Raw genomic sequence first — 20,007 nt, 5'->3', positions numbered from 1 at the left:
CTAAGCTGTCGATCGCCCTATTGCCTGAGTAGAATATCCAAGCCTTTGAATGGATTCCCTTGAAGAAACAAAGCCACATTCAGAATAATTTCCTTTGAAATTCTGAATCTGCTGGCATGATCTGAGGTCATATTTTCATTGACCAGTAATTGGTTTATATTTCCTCATTCTCTTCCTCTGCAATCTCACTGCCTCTGCACTTTCCCACTTTTGTCCCTGATTTGGACTTAACTCCCTCAGCCTTCAGCTGCCACCATCCTGGGCTTTGGAATCTACTCCTCTTTCTCACTATCTGTCTTTCAGCGGCTCTTGTGTAGTGATTAGCACAATCGATTTACGGTGCCCTCGATCAGCGATCAGTTTTCAGATTTGGATTTTCAGATTTCAGCTTTATTTATCAGGTGCAGTGATCAATATACCGAAACATATAGTGAAATGTGTCATTCGTGTTAACAACCAACAGACCCAAGGACGTGCTGGGGCAGCTCACAAATGTCGCCACACATTCCGGTGCCAACATAGCACGCTCACAATGCTCAGCAGAGTATTCAATTCCTGCTGTTGTCTGCAAGGAGTTAGTACATTCTTCCTGTGACCACATAGCTTTCTTCCAGGTGACACGCACAAAATGCTGGAGGAGCTCAGCAGACCAGGCAGCATCTGTGAAAAAGAGCAAACAGTTGACGCTTCAGGCCGAAACATCGACTGTACTCTTTTCCATAGATGCTGCCTGGCCTGCTGAGTTCCCCCAGCATTTTGTGTGTGTTGCTTGGATTTCCAGCAGCTGCAGATTTTCTCTTCTCTTTCTTCCAGGTGCTCCAGTTTTCTCCCACGTTCCAAAGGCGTAGAGTTAGTGAGTTGTGAGCGTGCTACGTTGGTGTTGGAAGCGTGGCCACGCTTGCAGGCTTCCCTCAGCACAATCCTCAAACTGTGTTGGTCGTTGACACAAAACAACGCATTTCACTGTTCGTACTACACATGTGACACATAAAGCTAATCATTCTTCTTTCTTTCTTTCCCTCATCGGCCCTGATGCATGCCTCAGCTGTAGTTTTGTTTGATCAAAATTCTGTCACGTTTTGCCACCTTAAATGTGCTGTGTAAAGCAACAGACATTGTTGATCTTTATGCAGTCTCAGTTTAATGAAGAGAATAGATACTCTGATAATCTCCAATTCATCTGTTATAGGGAGTTCCTGGCTCACCTGGTCTTCCTGGACTTAGAGGCGAACGAGGGTATTCTGGTCAGATAGGACCACAGGGTCCAGTTGGACCTCCAGGACCCCCTGGGAGGTCCATCAAGGTATGTTATCACCTCAGCTGACACATCAAGACCTACAGTAGAGTAATTGGTCGCTTTTGTATGCTTGATGACACGGTTGTATTTTAATAAGTTCTTAAAAGAGACATACACTTAGTGGCCACTTTATTAGGTACAGGAATGGAACCTGGTGTGGTCTTCTGCTGCTGTAGCCCATCCACTTCAGGATTTAATAAGTTGTGCATTGAGAGATACTCTTCTGCACACCTCTGTTGTAACATGTGGTTATCTGAGTTACTGCCACCGTCCTGTCAGCTTGAACCAGTCTGGCCATTCTCCTTTGCCCTTTCTCATTAACAAGGCATTTTTGCTCACAGAACTGCCACTCACTGGATGTTTTTTTTTCTTTTCTTTTGTACCATTCTCTGGAAACTCTAGAGACTGTCAAGTGTGGAAATTCCAGGTGATCAGCAGTTTCTGAGATACTCAAACCACCCCATCTGGCACCAACAATCATTTCACAGTCAAAGTCACATTCTTCCCCATTCTGATGTTTGGTTTGAGCAACAACTGAACCTCTTGACTGTGTCTGCAAGCTTTTATGCATTGAGTTGTTGCCACATGTTTTGCGGATTAAATATTTGCATTAACGAACAGGTGTACAGGTGTACCTAATAATGTGGCCCGAGTATATATCATGGGTATGTATTTGATCTTGCCTCAGTCTGATGCCAACTCTTGCTTTGTGTGTATTTTTCTCACATCAAACTCCAGAGACTGGGGGACTAGATCTAAACTGACATTCAGAGCACTGTACTGTGAGAACACAGTGATGCTTTCTTTCAAATAAAATATCGAACCAAGGCTCTACCTCCCTCACCAACCTATCTCCACCCACCTCACCTGGTCTCAGCTATCACCAGCCAGCTAGTACTCTTCCCCATTGTCCCCAGCTTCTTATTCTGGCTCCTTCCCCCTCCTTTCCAGTCTTGATGAAGGGCCTCAGCTCGAAACATTGATCGCTTATTCCCCTCCATAGATGCTGCTTGATTTGTTGAGTTCCTCCAGCCTTCTGAGTTTGTTATTATAAAGGAATTCTGTGGTCAGTAACTTCAAAAAAGAACAAGACAAGCTCTCATATGCCCAATAGTATTGCTTAGCTTTTGAAGATGAAGTGTTCAAAAGGTCACAAGGATGGGACTGAGTGGACTATTTTCACCAGTGGGGTTTCATGGACAAGCGGATGTTCTGAGAGATGAGATGCACCCAAAACATTGACTGGTTTCTCTTTCCGTGTTTGCTGTTTGACTGGTTGAGTTCTTCCAACATTTTTTATTTGCTTCTGCGTCATCTCTTTCTGCAGTTCACCACTGTTACTGGAGCCTGAGGACCCGCGCTCAACGATTGAAAAAATATCTCAAACATAAGAGGTTCTGCAGATGCTGGAAATCCAGAGCAACACACAAAAAGCACTGGAGGAACTCAGCAGGTCAGGCAACATCTATGGAAATGAACAGTCAGCGTTTCGGGCCAAGACTGTTGGAATGACCCAAACCAGGTTCGGGAGAAAGGTCTCAGCCCAAAGCATTGACTGTTTATTTATTTCCATAGAAGATGCCTGACCTGTTAAATTCCTCCAGCATTTTGTGTGTGTTGCTCAAAAAATATCTTCCTGGCCTCTGCTATCAGATCTCTGAACAGTCCATGAACACCACCCTGTTAGTTCTTTATACTCTTTAGTTATATTTAATCATAATTTGATGGCATTGTGCTGTATTATAGCCACAAAAGAACAAATTTCACGTCGAGGTCAATGGTAATAATTCTGAAGTTGGCCATATTATGCTGGGTTCATTCAATCAGTTTTGAAACTCATTTTGATAGTTACCAAATAACTAGCTTTAACCAGAGAATCTAAAGGTGTGTTTAAGTATATTAATGGTGGGCCTTGGATGAACTCAGTGTAGGCTGAGTGGGTTAACTTAAATTTACAACCAAAATAATTTGATCTATTTAGTTTCTTGTTCCATGCATTGTAAAGACTCCATCTAAAGAACAGTTGCCTCTTTTTTGGATATATTTGATTCTGGTTTTGACTCCTTACCATCTCTCTTATTCTACTACAGGGTGACAAGGGAGAGCCAGGTGAACGTGTAAGTGAATTTTATTTAATCTTCATTTTACCAGATTTTGGCTCCTCACTTTCTGATTTTGTTTTCCTTCAGTTCCCTCCCTACTGTCTGACATAATTTCACTTCTAAGGTGAGATTGTGTGGATCAGAAAGGTGTCCTAGGGCCCTAGTGTGAAACGTGTGATCGTTGTGTGTCCTGTACTCCACACCTGAAATTGGTCCTGTAACCCCTGGACAAGGCCGTCTTTGGCCTCCAGCATCCAGCAGAGTTGCAGGGATTCGCAGACCCAGGCTTTGGTTATTGGGCCTAGAATGGACTTCTGATTGGCCTTCAGGCTTCAGTCCAGACCTCCAATTGACCTTCGATCTTCGTTCTGGACCCCCGTTTGTCCTTCAATCTGCACCTCCTATTGGCCTTCAGGATTCAGTCCGGACCTCCACTGAAGCTTCGGTCTTCGATTGGCCTTCAGACTTCAGTCCAGACCTCCAATCAGCCTTTGGGATTTGGTCCGGATCTCCAATCGGCCTCGGATCTTTGATTGGCCTTCAGTCCAGTCCAGACCTCCAATCGACCTTCAGGATTCGATTTGGGCCTCCAATCGATCTTCGGGCCTCGGTCCAGACCCCCGATCGACCTTTGGGCTTCGACCCAGACCTCCAATTGACCTTTGGTCTTCAATCCAGACCTCTGATCGACCTTTGGTCATCAATCTGTATATGTGTGGGTGGGAGAAAGAGAAGAATGGAACTTGTTGTGCTGTGCGTCCTTGTGTTCTGTGTTGTTTTGCTGAGCATTGCGGGCATGCTACGTCAGTGCCAGAATGTGTGGCAACACTTGCAGGCTGCTTCCTGCACGTCCTTAAGTATGGAGGTCGTTAGTGCAAATGGTCCACTTCACTGTATGTTTCGATATATTCATGATAAATAAATCTGAATCTGGAGAAAGCTGAAATTAATCACTACATTATGCATTTAACACATTTCTCCCCTCATTAACTGCTGAACCCCTATAACTCACTGCTGAGTAATAGGGAAAGGCTGAATAGGTTAGGACTTCATTCAGTGGCATTTAGGAGAATGACAGGACATCGCATAGCTGTATGCAAAATTATGAAGGGCATAGATGGGGTGAATGTATGCAGACATTTTCCCTTCAGATGGGTGAGAATAGAACTAGATGTCATAGGTTGAGAATGAAAGGTGAAATACTTAAGAGAAATGGGATGGGCAACTTCTTCACTCAGATGGTGGTGAGAGTGTGGCAGAAGCTACCAGCGAGAGTGGTGGATGTGGGTTCAATTGTAACATTTAAGAGAAGTCTGGATAGGTACTTAGATGAGACGACTAAGCTTCAGGTGCAGATAGATGGGAGTGGGTAGGAGGCCGGTCTGGCACAGACTGGATGGGTTGAAAGGCTTGCTTCTGTGCTCTAGTGCTATGTGATTCTACGACTATGATGCTCTCAGGATTATAGAGTCATTCCTCCATCACAACTAATTAAATCCAGCCCTCCACTAACAGGTCTGTCCATGCATGAACCCTGGTTTATTTTCAGTCCTCCCTGTAGCTACTGGTTACTCCACCTTGTGCCAAGCACTGTATATATAAATCTTCAGGATATCGTCCAATTAGAACAGAGGTGAGGAGGAATTTCTCTAGCCAGAGGGTGGTGAATCTGTGGAATTCATTGCCACAGGTAACCATGGGGGCCAGGTCACAAGGTGCATTTAAGATGGAGGTTGATAGGTTCTTGATTAGTCAGTGTGAAAGATTATGGTGAGAGGGTAGGGGAATGGGGTTGAGCGGGAAATGGATCAGCCATGGTGAAATGGGGAAGCAGACTTGATGGGCCAAATGGTCCAGTTCTGCTCCTATGTCTTATGGTCTTATCCCATAATGAAGACTTCACTCACTTGTACAATGGGATTGGACCCTCCATCTAACCAAATCCCAGGATGCCTTTTCCATAAGGAGCCAAAAAATTAACCTTTTAAAAATGTATTTATTGTTGTCACTGACAAGCTCAGCATTTCTTGCTCTGACAAGATGGTGGTGCGCCACCTTCTGGAGTCGTTGTCATTAACCATTAGTTTTCTTTGTCACATGTACATCAAAACATGCAGAGAAATGTATCGTTTGTGGCAACGACCAGCATAGTCTGAGGACGTGCCGAGGGCAGCCTGCAAGTATTGGGTACAGTAGGGCCATTTTTGATCTTAGATTGGCACGTGGGTGATAGAGAAAATGGAGGGCTCTGTGAGAGGGAAGAGTTAGACTGATCGTGAAGAAGGTTAAAAGGTCAGCACAATATCGCGGGCTGAAGGGCCTGTACGGTGATGTAATGTTCTCCAGTCTCCATATCGTCATAAGGCTAAGTTACTAGTGCTACCTGTAAGGACTTTATACATTCTCCTCGTGACCACATGCATTTCTTCTAGGTGCTCTGGTTTCCCTCCACAGTCCAAAGACGTACCAGTTGTAGGTTAATTGGTCATTGTGAATTGTCCCGATATTACACTAGGATTAAACTGGGGGATTGCTGGGTAGCCGGCTTGAAGGTCCAGAAGGGTCGATTCCGTGCTGTATCTCAATCAATTAATAAATAAATACATAACATCATTGATTAGAAATCGGTGTGTCTTCTGTCCAATTCCTTTCCATCCACCATCATTAACTCCCTGTTAAGGCAATGTGGATGATGATCGATGCTATGATTGACGATGGGGATCCCAGAATTCCCACATTTCCACCTGCACGGTGGAACAGGGTGTTTTCATGGAGTGGAGAGAATATACGACGGGGTGCAGAAATAGATCGGAATCTAACTGGCGATTTGACTTTCCTCACAGTTTTCAGGACGTCCATACGATGGAGTGGGTCAGAAAGGGGACCCCGGTGAACCGGTGAGTACATCAGCCATTGGGAACACTGCTGAATTAAGACATGCCCAACACGGGTGAGCAATTCTACCAGTCAGAAGTAACAACAACTTTTCTTTCAAGGGACGACCCGGCGAGGGAGGCCCAGGTCCAAGAGGACCACAAGGAAGTCCAGGGCAGAAAGGCGACAAGGTAAATATTAATCATTTCCATGAACGAGGAACAACACTTACAGAAGGGGAACTTCAGTACGTTAACTGCAATGGATCTAGAGGGCCACTTCCCACCAACCTCTCAAAGAAGAATAGAGACAGATAATTGCTAATCTCCTGTGAGTCTGTTGGGGTCATCTACTGTGTCTGTGCTCCCGGTGTGGCCTCCTGTATATCGGTGAGCCTGACGTAGACTGGGAGACTGCTTCAGTGAGCACCTACACTCCACTTGCCAGAAAAAACAGGATCTCCTGGTGGCCACCCATTTCAATTCTTCTTCCCGTTCCCATTCCGGCATGTCAGTCCATGCCCTCCTCTATCGCCACACTCAGGTTGGAGGAGCAACACCTTATATTCCGTCTGGGTAGCGTCCAACCTGATGGTGTGAACATCGATTTCTCAGACATTTGATAATTGCCCACCTCCACCTTCACCATTCCCCATTCCTGTTTCCCTCTCTCACTTTATCTCTTTACCTACCCATAATCTCCCTCTGCTGCTCCTCCCCCTTCTCTTTCTTCCACGGTGTTCTACCCTCTCCTATCAGATTGCCCCTTCTCCAGCCATTTATCTCCTTCATCAATCAATTCCCAGCTCTTTACTTCACCCCGTTCCCCCTCTCCCAGTTTCACCTGGCACCTCATATTTCTTCCACCCCTCCCACATTCTTACTCTGACTTCTCTTCTCTTTCTAGTCCTGATGAAGGGCCTTGGCCTGAATCGTCGGCTGCTTACTCTTTTCCATAGATGCTGCCTGACTTGCTGAGTTCCTTCGGCATTTTGTGTGTGTTACCATAGAAATGGATAATGTCAGCAATGTCTTCCGACCAAATTAAAAGCCTGCGTATTTGTTGGCAACGCTCCATCAGTGCCACAACAGGTAGTGTTGCTACCTCACAGCTCAGCGGCTCAGGTTCAGTCCCGCCCTCCAGTGCCGGCTGTGAGGAATTTGCACGTTCTCCTGTACATGCATGGTTGCCCAACCAGCAGCACCCCCCCCCCCCCCAACTCCCCGGCTTCTCCTAGTTCACTTCCCAAAGACTGTTAGTTTTGTTACTTACTCCAAGTTATACTCATTAGTAACTTCAATCACTCAGCCTCCTATTCTCCAGGGATAAAAGCCCTAGCCAATTGTTCTTCTCCTTAAGACTCAAACCATTAAGTCCTGGTAACAACCTTCCCTGTAAATTCTTTTTTTTTTTGCATCCTGTCTAGATTAATAGCATCCTTTCTATAGAAGGGTGACACAGTACTCTATATTGTGACTTTACCGATATTTACACTGATAATGTGTCTCTGAGATTGGACAGAATATGGATTTCCAGTTACCATATTCTGTGACTCTGCCACTGGAGAGGTTTGCGAGTATGAGAATAACTAGTAGCACATCTGTTTGGCTCACGTTTGCAAGCAATTACTTTACATGATGGAGCTGGTGGAGCAGAGACAGAAGAGGGGAAGGTCCACAGCAAGCGGAGTTCCAGAGACACAAGAGGTTCCACAGATGCTGGAAATCTTGAACGGCACACACAAAATACTGGAGAAACTCAGCAGGTCTGGCAGCATCTATCGAGGGAAATGAATGGCCGCCGTTTTGGGCTGAGATGCGAGCTCTTATGAATGGTCTTGGCCTGAAATTCAACTATTCATTTCCCTCCATGGATGCTGCCTGACCTGCTGAGTTCCTCCAACATTTTGTGTGTGTTGTGCAGAGTGCTAGTCCATATTCTACAGGGTTGGGAGCAGTTCAATGAATAGTGGGATTAAAGTTCGAGCCTGTTGTAAACAAGTCAGAGGGTGGTGTATGGTGTGTATTATGTGCATGTGTATGATGGGCATGTGTGCACGCATGTGTGTCTTGTATATGTGTGTGTGTGTAGTGTAATAGAATAGCTGCAACAGATATGAAATTGCATTGGTATAAACTAATTCCATAATGTTCTTTCTTTGTTTCCAGGGAAACGCGGGTGAGGGCTTCGCAGGACCACCCGGCCGTCAAGGAGAACCAGGTGATCGGGTTAGTGATGTTGTAAATCTCAACCAATGGCAGGGATATGTAATACTTCCGTTAACTAAATGGGGAAAGTATTTCTATACATTCTTTCACCTGTCTGATCTGAGCCAATGAGTGTGACACGGTAGGGGGATGTTGGTGGGGGAGGGGGGGGTTAGTAAGAAACATTGAACATGGGAGTGACGTGTGTGTGAGAGAGTGTGATAGAGTGCATGCCATGAGGTGTGTAAGTGCAGATGGACTTCAGCAACATCTACCGTTTAGGAATTTGCTAATCCTATGCTTCATTCCCACACAAATGCTGCTATGTGGACGGAAAGATGACGCAAACAAGGAATAGTGACGATTGTTTGTTCATTATATGCCGAGTCGTTTGATGTGGGCCATCATGGTCTTTCCATGATCATGACTGTTCTTGGCAAATTCCTCTACAGAAGTGGTTTGCCATTCACATCTTTAGGGCAGTTTAGGTTGTAATGCTGTTAAAAACTCCTATTACCTCTCTTTAGGTAGAAAAGTGATCAGCCTGGCCACTAGAGTAGAGTAATTTGTTATCTGTTTATGCCCTACAATATCAATGATTCCTAAAAATTTCAGATGCAAAGTTAATGAAGAATAATCTGCTGACGTTATTTGGTGTGAAAAGGTGACGCCCTGTAAATGTGACACGCTGTTTTAAAAGAAAGATCATTTAACACAGAGGCTAAAGATGCAGCTGTGTGTAACCTTGTGCAATTGTTTAGGACTCTGTCATCTAAACATCTCTGCTTCTTTGAGATTAATTAAAGTGTAAATGGCTCAGTTCATGGTCAGCATAGACCCAAGGAAAGCTTCCTGCTATTTTTGAATAAAGGCCAAAGTGAAAGTAAATTTGTTATCAAAGTATGTATATGTGACCATATACTACTTTAAGATTCATTTTCTTGCAGGCATTTACGGGAAAATAAAGAAATAATAGAAATTATGAAGAAACATTCATTCATTTTGTTCTGTGTTGTATAACATGGGTGATCATGGTCTTCGTATGACCATGATTGTTCTTGGCAAATTTTTCTACAGATGTAGTTTGCCATTGCCTTCTTCTGGGCAGCTTCTTTAGAAGATGGGTGACCCCAGTCATTAACAATACTCTTCAGAGATTGTCTGCCTGGTGTCAATGGTCGCATAACCAGGATTTGTGAAAATGCACCAACTGTTCATACGACCATCCACCACTTGCTCCCATGGCTTCACATGACCCTGATTGGTGGGGTTGGGGGGGGGAAACTAAGCAGGTGGTGTGGAACCTAAGGTTTCGTATCTCCTATCTGATGGCAGCAGCAAGAAGGGAGCATGGCCTGGATAGTGGGGATCCTGGATGGCCAGACAGGTGCCCAGAAATGAATTTGTCACAAGTTTCAAAGTATTACCAATTATTTCTTTTCTCTTTAGGGCCCCAGAGGAGCTCAAGGTGAACGAGGAGAAAAGGTAAGTGTTCCAGTGCTAATTCCAGTTCTTTCTTGTTTTCTCCTTTCTGATTAAATCCAACATGTTTTAATTTTCCTCGGACTGCCTCCATCAAATTCCCATCTTCCTGCTGGCCAGTAGAGTTTGGAGAGTTTGTTCTAAGTATGGGATCTTGGATCTATTTAACGATGGGTGCTTTTCGTTTTATTGGGCTGCCTTATTCGCCAATTAAAGTGTTGAGCAGGTTTGAAATCAACGAGGGCGAACGAGTGTTCAGCACTGTCTGCCCGTGTTTGACCGGTCTCCCTCTCCCGTTTGCTCGCTCCCGCCCAAGGAAGGGGCAGGAGTCTTGTGCCTTGGGTTAGTTTTGATTATCAATGTTTGTGGATCAGACTAATTTTTAAAACAGTTCTTATTATATGTGTCTCTGGTTACTCCTTTCCTTTTTCTATTTGCATGATTTTGGTTGGGGCACTTCAACATGGACGGGCTCCGCAGCCTTTAGTCAACGAATGACTCAATTGAACTGAACTGAACTCAACATTCCAGTTTCAAGGACTCTGTGGTTTGATGTTTAATATTCTATGTGTTATTCACTTGTTTTCTGCTGCTTGCGTGATTTGATCTTTTTTTTGCATGTTGGGTGTTTGATGTTGTTTCTTTATTCCATGTCTGCCTGTGGGAGAGGGAATCTCAGGGTTGTTTTTTCCAAACATACTTTGATAATAAATGTACTTTGAATCGGTGAATCTTTTGAATCTATCAAGAAGTGACTTGGGAGAGACAGTGGCTGACAATGCAAGGTCTTAATGGCCCTGGATAATACCCTCACTGCTGAGCAAAATGAATGTGGAATTTGGGCAGGAACTTCTAACAGACACTCCTGTGCAGTTAAACATGAAAATTAGGAAAACATCCAATAAGATGCCCTTCAGACACATCACTATTTAGTATCTTACAAACAAATTCACTGTTAAAAATGCATAATGTCATAAAGATGCTGATTAATCTCCCCAAATCAGTGAGAGTTTACCTATGTTCACTCATTTTCTCATTATGTGCCGTGTCATATGACGTAGACGATCGTGGTCTTTGACCATGATTGTTCTTGGCAAATTTTTCTACAGAAATGGTTTGCCATTGCCTTCTTCTGGGCAGTGTCTTTACAAGATGGGTGACCCCAGCCATTATCAAAACTCTACTCTTCAGAGATTGTCTGCCCGATGTCAGTGGTCACATAGCCAGGACTTGTGATATGCACCAACTGCTCATATGACCATCCACCACCTGCTCCCATGGCTTCACATAACCCTGATTGGGAGGTTAAGCAGGTGCGACTCTTTGCCCAAGAGTGACCTGCAGGTTAATGGAGTGAATGAGCGCCTTACACCTCCTTTGGTTGAGATGCATCTCCACTCCGCCATGCAATACATAAATCACAGAACAGGGCAGCATGGTAGCGTAGTGGTTAGCACAATGCTTTACTGTACCAGTGACCCAGGTTCAATTCCTGCTCCTGCCTGTAAGGAACTTGTACATTCTCCCCGTGACTGCGTGGTGTTCTAGTTTCCTCCCACGGTCCAAAAACATACCAGTAATTAAGTTAATTGGTCATTGTAAATTATCCCGTGATTAAGCTCGGATTAAATTTGGGAGTTGCTGAGGGGTGAGGCTCAAAGGCTGAGAAAACCTGTTCCGCACTGTATCTCTAAATTAATTAATTAAATAATAACATATCACAGTAGGTTTTCCTCGTGATGCTGTGCCAATCTTTTAACCTACTGTAAGATCAATCTAACTCCACCCTCCCACAGAGCCCTCCATTTTCCTTTCATCCGTGTGCAAATGTAAGATTCAGCCTTGGGATTCTCTTTAATTCTCCTTGCTAATCCACTCTCCTAATTCCTTAGAAAATAGAACATAGAACAGTACAGCAAATGAACAAGCCCTTCAGCCCACTCTGTTGTGCTGAACCAACTAAAAGTAAATCAAAATCCCCCCCATAAATTAATTCCTCCTACCTACGGAATGCCCATATCCCTCCATCTTCCTTGCATCCATGTGTCTATCTAGACGTCTCTTGAAAGCCCCCAATGTATTTGCCTCTACCACCATAGCAGGCAGTGCATCCCAGGCATTCACCACTCTCTGAGTAAACTTACCCCTCACATCCCTTTTGAACCTAATCCCTCACACCTTCAATGCACGCCTTCTGGTATTAGACATTTCTACCCTGGGAAAGAGATACTCTCTGTCTACTCTATTTATGCCTCTCATAATCTTTATAAACCTCTATCAGATCTCCTCTCAGCCTCCGGCACTCCAGAGAAAACAACCCAAGTTTGTCTAGCCGCTTGTGGTAGCACGTGCCCTCTAAACCAGGCAACATCCTGGTAAACCTCTTCTGCACCCTCTCCAAAACCTCAACATCCTTCCTTTAGTGGGGTGACCAGAACTGTTCCAGAACCAGAACCAGAACCAAATGTGGCCTAACCAGAGTTTTATAAAATTGCAACATAACATCTGGACTTTTGAACTCAACGCCTTGACTAATAAAAGCAAGTATTCCATAGCTTTCTTAACCACCTCGTTCCCCTCATTCTCTTGTATCTCTCAGGATCCTTCTCTGACTTCAACTTCTGAATTTTACATCTGCTTCCCTTTTCTTTTTGACTGAACTAACAATATCTTTTATCTAATTTGCTTCTACTTTTATTTCCTTTTCTCCTAATCTAACCTTATCTTCCTCTCTTTATTTTGCTCTCAATCGCTGAATTTATGTCAAATTCATCCTGATAGTTCCTTATTAAGATTCAAAGATTCGAAATTCAAAGTACATTTATTATCAAAGTTTGTATACAAAATACAGTTCTGAGACTCGTCCTCCCGCAGGCCGCCACAAAACAAAGAAACACCAGAGAAACAACATTCAAGAAAGCATCAAACACGCAACGCATGAAAAAAGAACAAACAGCGCAAGCTGCAAAAGGTGAGCGAACATCACATAGAACATCAAACATCAAACCAGGAGTATTCACTTTAGTTCGGTTCAGCGCTGCACCGCTCGCCAGTGCAGGGCATTCTTCACCGAAACACCCCAGTCGGCATCGATTGCCCTGATCAAACCACTCAAAAACAGCAAAAAAAAAGAGGAACCAGGATCCAGGAACACTTGCAACATGAACCTCAAAGTCTCTCAAAATGAGACCACGGCCCCGCCGATCAACCCTGGCAACATGGATCCCAAGACTCCTGCACTTTCCTCCGACAGCAGCTAGCGAGAGGAAGAGGTAGACTGATGAGGTGAAGGCAGATGCCACCAAACATCTTACATCCACTGCTCTAATCCTCGACTTTACTCATTAACAATTCTTCAAGCTGTGGTTCAGTGAATACCCAGTTTCTTGTTCTCTACACTCAAGTGTATCAAGTGGCCAGCTACATTGGCTTTCTATTGACCACAGACAATTGGGGATAAGAAAGCAAGGGGGAAAGTGCGAAAGCTCTTAAAACCTGGATAAAATAATGAAAATAATGGCAATGAATTGCAAATATGGCAGTTTTCGAAGACAGAAAGTTAACTTACTAACAGAGCAAAGGTGTGAGAGCTCTGGGAGGCTAGAAGAAGACCGGAAAGTAGCCAGAAAATGACATACTGTAGGTCAAATATGTTCAGTGTTTGGACAAAGCAATAAGCCCAGTGGTTTTAGTCTGGGAGAAGGTTATTCATGGGGAACAGGAAATGCAAAGTTACAGTCATTGAAATGATTTGAAATGATTGTAAGGAATTAGCAGGAGAATGAAATCCCTTTAAATTGGTCTCTTTCAGTTCTGTGTCTTTTTGTATTCTATGTCTTTGCCTGTTCTTTCTTCTTGCATTTGGTGCAATCTGTTAGCTTCTTTACGCATGAGGGAGGGGGTTTGGGGCTTGGGGTTTTATGTTCTTGTTACCATTTGGCGTGATTAGTTGTTTTTTTGTGTGAGTGAAGGGACCATTCACAAGATGAGTTTTTGATGGTTCTTTTTTGAACCATCCCCATGGTCTTCTTTGCTTCGTGGTTATCTGGAGCAGACGAATCTCAGAGATGTATGCTGCATACATACTTTGAAAATAGATGAACCTTTGAATTTCTGTAAAGGATCTCAACCTTGATGAGGCTGTAGACCGTAGAACATTACAGCACGGTACAGGCTCTTCAGCCCACAGTATCATGCCAAACTCTTAGCCTACTCAAAGTCCAATCTAACCCTTTCTTCCTACATATTCTTCCATTTTTCTGTTCTTATGTCTGTGTTTGACCCACAGGGAGACAGAGGCCAGACAGGAGAAAGTGGTACACCAGGACTCCGGGTGAGTGCACCTCATCTCCCCATCTCTAATGTGTAACAGGCCTTTATTTATTTCATTTAGAGATACAGCATGGAATATTCTCTTCTGACCCTATGAGTCACACCACACAGCAAACTCTGATTTAACCCTGGCCTAATCACGGGATAATTTACGATGACCAATTAACTTCCTAACCGGTACATCTTTAGACTGCGGGAGGAAACCAGAGCACCCAGAGAAAGCCAGCACATTCCATGGGGGGGAACATACAGACTCCTTCCAGATGATGTCGGAACTGAACTCCAGGCACTGACACCACGAGCGTCGCACTAACTGCTACACTATTGTGGGTGGGGAGAATTCACTCTATTGTGTGAAATACACATCCCAGGCTACTCCAATAGTACCTCGTGACCTCCACGACAGACAGATGCCGGTGTTGTGTGCACGGTACCGTAGCGGTTAGTGCAGTGCTATTACAGCTGAGGGTGTCAGAGTTCTGAGTTCAATTCTGACATCATCTGTAAGCAAGTTTGTAACATTACGGTTAAATTGATGGGTTGCTGGGCAGCATGTCTCGAAGAGCCGGAAAGGCCTTTTCTGCACTCAGTCTCTAAATAAAATCCTCATTATGTGCTGTGTCGTATGACATGGGAGATCATGGTCTTTCCTTGACCTTGGCTATGCTTGGTAGATGTTCCTACAGAAGTGGTTTGCCATTGCCTTCTTCTGGGCAGTGTCTTTACAAGACAGATGACCCCAGACATTATCAACACTCTTCAGAGATTGTCTGCCTGATAACCAGGACTTGTGATATGCACCAGCTGCTCGTACGACCATCCACCACCTGCTCCCATGGCTTCACATGACTGAGGGGCTAGGCAGGTGCTACACCTTGCTCAAGGGTGACCTGCAGGCTAGCGGAGGGAAGGAGGTCCTTATATCTCCTTTGGTAGTGATATATCTCCACTCTTCAAAATAAAAATAAAAATCCTGACATAGAGGGTCCCCCTACATCATGCACCATCCTGAATTTGAAATATATTACCATTATGTATCACTGAGTCTTAATCCTGGAACTCTTCCCACCAAGAGCGCAATGGGAGCACCTTCACCTGAGGGCTGGAGTGGTTCGAGTGTAGAGCTTACCATCATATTCCCAAGGGGTAGACAGGGATGCCCAATAAGAGCTTACGTTTATGTCGGGAAGGCAGATGTCAATTTAGAGATTACACGGAAGCAAAGCAGTTAGCACAATGCTTTACTGAAGCAATTGTACAAATGCAGTTCAATTCCTGTCAGTGTCTGTGAGGAGTTAATACGTTCTCCCCTTGACCATGAGGGTTTCCTCTGAGTGCTCCAGTTCCCTCCCACGTTCCAAACATGTACAGGTCAGGATTATTAAGTTGTGGGCATACTATGTTGGAAGATTGGCAACACTTGTGATCTGCTTTAGCAGATCCTTGCTGATTTCACTTGAGGCAAATGAAACATTTCACTATACGTTTCCATATGATATAGGAGCAGAATTAGGCCATTTGGCCCATCGAGTCTACTCCACCATTTCATCATGGTTGATCCAATTATCCTCAGTCCCAATCTCTTGCCTTCTCCTTGCATCCCTTCACGCCCTAATCAATCAAGAATCTATCAATCTCTGCCTTAAATATACATAAAGACTTGGCCTCCACAGCTGCCTGTGGCAAAGAATTCCCCAGATTCACCACTCTCTGGCTAAAGAAATTCCTCCTCATCTCCATTCTAAAAGGACACTCCTCTATTCTGAGGCTGTGTCCTCTGGTATTAGACTGTCCCATCAGAGGAAACTTCCTCTCCACATCCTCTCTATCAAGGCCTTTCACCATTCAACGATGTCACCCCTCATTCTTCTGAATTCCAGTGAATACAGGCCCAGAGCCATCAGACAGTCTTCATTGACAAGCCATTTAATCCTGGAATCATTTCCGTGAACCTCCTTTGAACCCTCTCCAGCTTCAGCACATTCTTTCTTAGACAAGGGACCCAAAGCTGCACACAATACTCCAAGTGAGGCATCACCAGAGCTTTATAAATTTTCAATACTACATATTAGCTTTAGTCTCTGGGTATGCTGTATATTACAGCATTGGGAATGTCGATGCACCTACTGAGTGCTTAGAATACAAAGATATCCAATTCTGTCCTTAATACCCATAATCTAAGTGTTGTGAAGTTAATTTATTCCTTAAGTAGAATGACAGCAAGAAACTGGAGAAAGTAATGGTCATATCTATCAATCTGACTGATTAAAACCGAGTCCCACTGCATCTGTAACTGGGAAATATAAAACTCTTTATTCACACAGCAAACCTCCAGGAGAGGGAGTTCGGAACAATCCAAGATAATCTCACTCTCTTGACACAATATTTTATTCTTCTTCTATACACAGTAACAATAAGCAACTAACTTCAGTTTCAATTGCTACAATCACCTACTTTAACATTTCAAATATAGTCAGGTAGACTTACATAATGACATATTTACAATGGTAGCACATCTAAATTCAAGTTCAAGTTTAATTGTCATTCAAACGTCCATGAATGCCCATGAATACAGCCAAACAAAACAGCATTACTCTGGGGCCAAAGTACAAAACACAGTACAGTCACACACAGCTCAATATAGCACATATAAGCTAGCAAGCACATACATTAATATACAGTCACACAAAAAAAACATAGTTCAAGTCCCACAGTCCATGAATGTTGCAGCAGTCTGCAGTCGAATACAACGCACCTTGTTTTCTGCCGAGCGAGTGCTGGTGGGGGGGGGGGGGGGGGGCAGGGGCAGTACCAACTCCAGCATGGATGTCATTTCTCCCTGCCTCCAGCACTCAGGTGAGTGCCCAACTGCAGTGCCTCGTCCTAGCCAGAAAATAGGCGACACCACGGCCTGAGGCCTAGTCGTCTCTACAACTGAGCCCACGCAGCTCCCCCTGCCATTCGCTAATAAACCAATGAATTGAACTTGCAGCATTCCACAGCCCCAATGTCCAGCGGAGTCTTGCAATCGTAAGAAAAGCGACTAAGGACATCACTTGCTGTTAGACGGCACACATTTTTCGTGCACTGATGCCTCTCCCGTCACAGGCAGCCTCACGGTCCACGCCTTCAGTTTCTCCGCCAACAAGGACTCTCGCTGATGGGGTAGACCTGCAGTACTTTAAGTTCTTAATGCCTGCTGGCAGGACAGCCAGAACCCCAATGAATATTCAGTACGGATGACTGTTCCAAAAGCCTGCAGAAACCGCTTTTGTTAGAGTGGCTGCATGAATATACAGCCAGAAGGGTGAGTGGCATGGTGGAAGGAGCACACCTTTCACAATGTGCTAATTGCAGGAGCATTCATCTGTTGTGTTTCCCTGTGCGGTTTCAATGGGACGGAATTGGAGTACAGTAATGGGTTTCACTAGCCAGAGAGTATCAGGTGGAAGTTGGAAAATGTTCACTAATTGAGAGTCCACTTGAAATAATCACAGCATGTGGAAAACCCGTGCCAGTCGCAAATAACTTGACTGGGTTAAACAGAAAACACAAGGGTTTACCAGCTCTAGTTAAGTAAACGCAGGCGCTCAGGAAACCTAAAAGCCCGACACTCTATGGCTCGCCGCGGTGGCCACAGGCCTCCTGACATGGTGAGGAAGGGGGAAGCAGCCAGAAAGGCTTGCGATTAATTATATTGTTGGTTATTTGCAGGGAGAGAGGGGACCACCTGGACCACCAGGCGTTAAGGTAAGTGACTTCTGACTGTTCAAAGACAATGCCAGCATTTCATAGAGCTTGGTTCCTATGTTACAACCATTGCAACACCTCAAAAGTCCTTTGTGGACTATAGCACACAGAAAGTACTGGAGGAACTCAGCAGGTCAAGCAGCATTTGTGGAGTGTAATAAAGAGCTGACATTTCGGGCCGAGACCCTTCATCAGGACCTGATGACGTCAGAATCTTACTGATGTTCTGATGAAAGGTCTCAGTCCAAAATGTCAGCTCTGTTCTCCTCTCCATAGATGCTGAGTTCCTCCAGCATTTTGTGTGTGTTACTCTGGATTTCCAGCATCTGCAGAATCTCTTTGGTTTGTGGAATATAAAGTACTTTCAAATGACCTGAGGTTGTGAAAGGGGCTATAGTCATGTAGTCTCCCTCTCCCCCCACCTTTCCTGTCTTTGACTTTCTCTCATTTTCTCCTTTCTCTTACTCCCTGTTTCTCTCTATCCATCTTTCTCCTTTTGTTAATCACCTCTTGCCTCCCTCTTCTGTAATTTTCCCTTGTTTAAAGAATAACAAAACCTGTTTAGTTTTGTTACGGTTGTGCGGTCGCACTGTGGTTATGGAACAATTTACAGCACCAGCATTCAGGGTTCAGTTCTCTAAGGAGTTTGTACGTTCTCCCCGTGACTCTGAGGGCTTTGTCTGGATGCTTCAGTTTCCTCCCACAAGACGTACGGGTTAGAGATTGTGAGTTGGAGCATGCTATGTAGGCACAGGAAGCGTGAGATGACAAGCTGCCCTCAGTACATCCTCAGACTGCGACGCAGAACAATCCATTTCACTGGATGTTTCGGTGTACACGTGACAAATAGAGCTCGTAGATCTCTGATGTAAAAGAATGAATGACTGTGACTCTTCACCTATCTTCACTCTTGCAAGGATTAGCTTTATTCGTCATATGCATATCAAAGCAGACAGTGAAATGGGTCCTTTGTGTTAACAACCAACATAGTCTGAGGATGAGCTGGGGGCAGCCCACAAGTGTCAGCATGCTTCCAGCACCAACATAGCATGCCCACAACGTACTGACCCTAATCTGCGTGTCTTTGGAATAACTTGGAAAATGTGTAGCTCAGGTGGTTGGTGGCTGGTTTGAGTGGTTCTCCGATCTTGACGGTTTATTTGCGACGGTTTCATCACCATACGTGGAGACATCACCATTATGTCTCCTTGTATGGCGCTGAAACAGTTGCAAATGAATTGCCGAGATCGGAGAACAGCTCGACCCAACCATCCCTGAAATGTGGGAGGAAACCAGAGCACCCGGAGGAAACCCCGACGGTCACGGGGAGGACATTAAAACAGCTGACAGACGGTGGCAGGAATTGAGTCACAGTTGGATATTCCTGACTGCTGTAAAGCTGGTGTACATGGATGTTGGGCTGTGCATTGTGGGCATGCTAAGCTGGTGCCGGATTTTTTTTTTGTGTGTGTGTGTGTGTGTGTGTGTGTGTGTGTGTGTGTGTGTGTGTGTGTGTGTGTGTGTGTGTGTGTGTGTGTGTGTGTGTGTGTGTGTGTGTGTGTGTGTGTGTGTGTGTGTGTGTATTCCCAATGTACTTTGGTTTCTGCCACCCTTTTGGAAAGTACTAACTTTCTGCTGCATACCCTTCTTGGGATGCTAAATGATGCAATCTGATTCTTGCTTATTAGAATCATAATAACAGTTCAATATTTCTCTTCTTAGGGCGACCGAGGACAACTTGGACCACCTGGTGTCCCAGGGTCAGCTGTAAGTATTGTCCTGACCTTATCTAATTCTCTTCGAGGTCAAAGGTAAAAAAACATAATGAGGGAAAAAGCAAATCAATGACAGATAAGGTGAAATAAACCAAGAATTGGCAATCAGAAGCTGTAAAAAAAATCATCTTTGGGAAGATGGAAAGAAAACTGATTGATGAACTCAGTGGGTCGGGCAGCATCTGTGG

The 20,007-nt window shown here is 44.4% G+C and overlaps 1 protein-coding gene across 1 annotated transcript in view; it reads left to right on the top strand.

Moving 5' to 3' along the window:
• col7a1 (collagen, type VII, alpha 1) overlaps nt 1-20,007 on the top strand; it is a 325,194-nt gene that overhangs the window by 159,124 nt on the left and 146,063 nt on the right. Inside the window, exons 41-49 of the mRNA XM_073072948.1 lie at nt 1,190-1,303; nt 3,388-3,414; nt 6,243-6,296; nt 6,396-6,464; nt 8,442-8,501; nt 9,930-9,965; nt 14,251-14,295; nt 18,009-18,044; nt 19,767-19,811. Coding sequence (XP_072929049.1) covers nt 1,190-1,303; nt 3,388-3,414; nt 6,243-6,296; nt 6,396-6,464; nt 8,442-8,501; nt 9,930-9,965; nt 14,251-14,295; nt 18,009-18,044; nt 19,767-19,811 — 486 coding nt within the window. The remainder of the gene's footprint in view (nt 1-1,189; nt 1,304-3,387; nt 3,415-6,242; nt 6,297-6,395; nt 6,465-8,441; nt 8,502-9,929; nt 9,966-14,250; nt 14,296-18,008; nt 18,045-19,766; nt 19,812-20,007) is intronic.

This window comes from Hemitrygon akajei, chromosome 19, assembly GCF_048418815.1.
Source record: "Hemitrygon akajei chromosome 19, sHemAka1.3, whole genome shotgun sequence".
In the NCBI taxonomy this organism is placed as follows: Eukaryota; Metazoa; Chordata; class Chondrichthyes; order Myliobatiformes; family Dasyatidae; genus Hemitrygon; species Hemitrygon akajei.
Note: the sequence above shows the minus strand (reverse complement) of the source record. Positions and strands in the feature narration are given on the sequence as shown.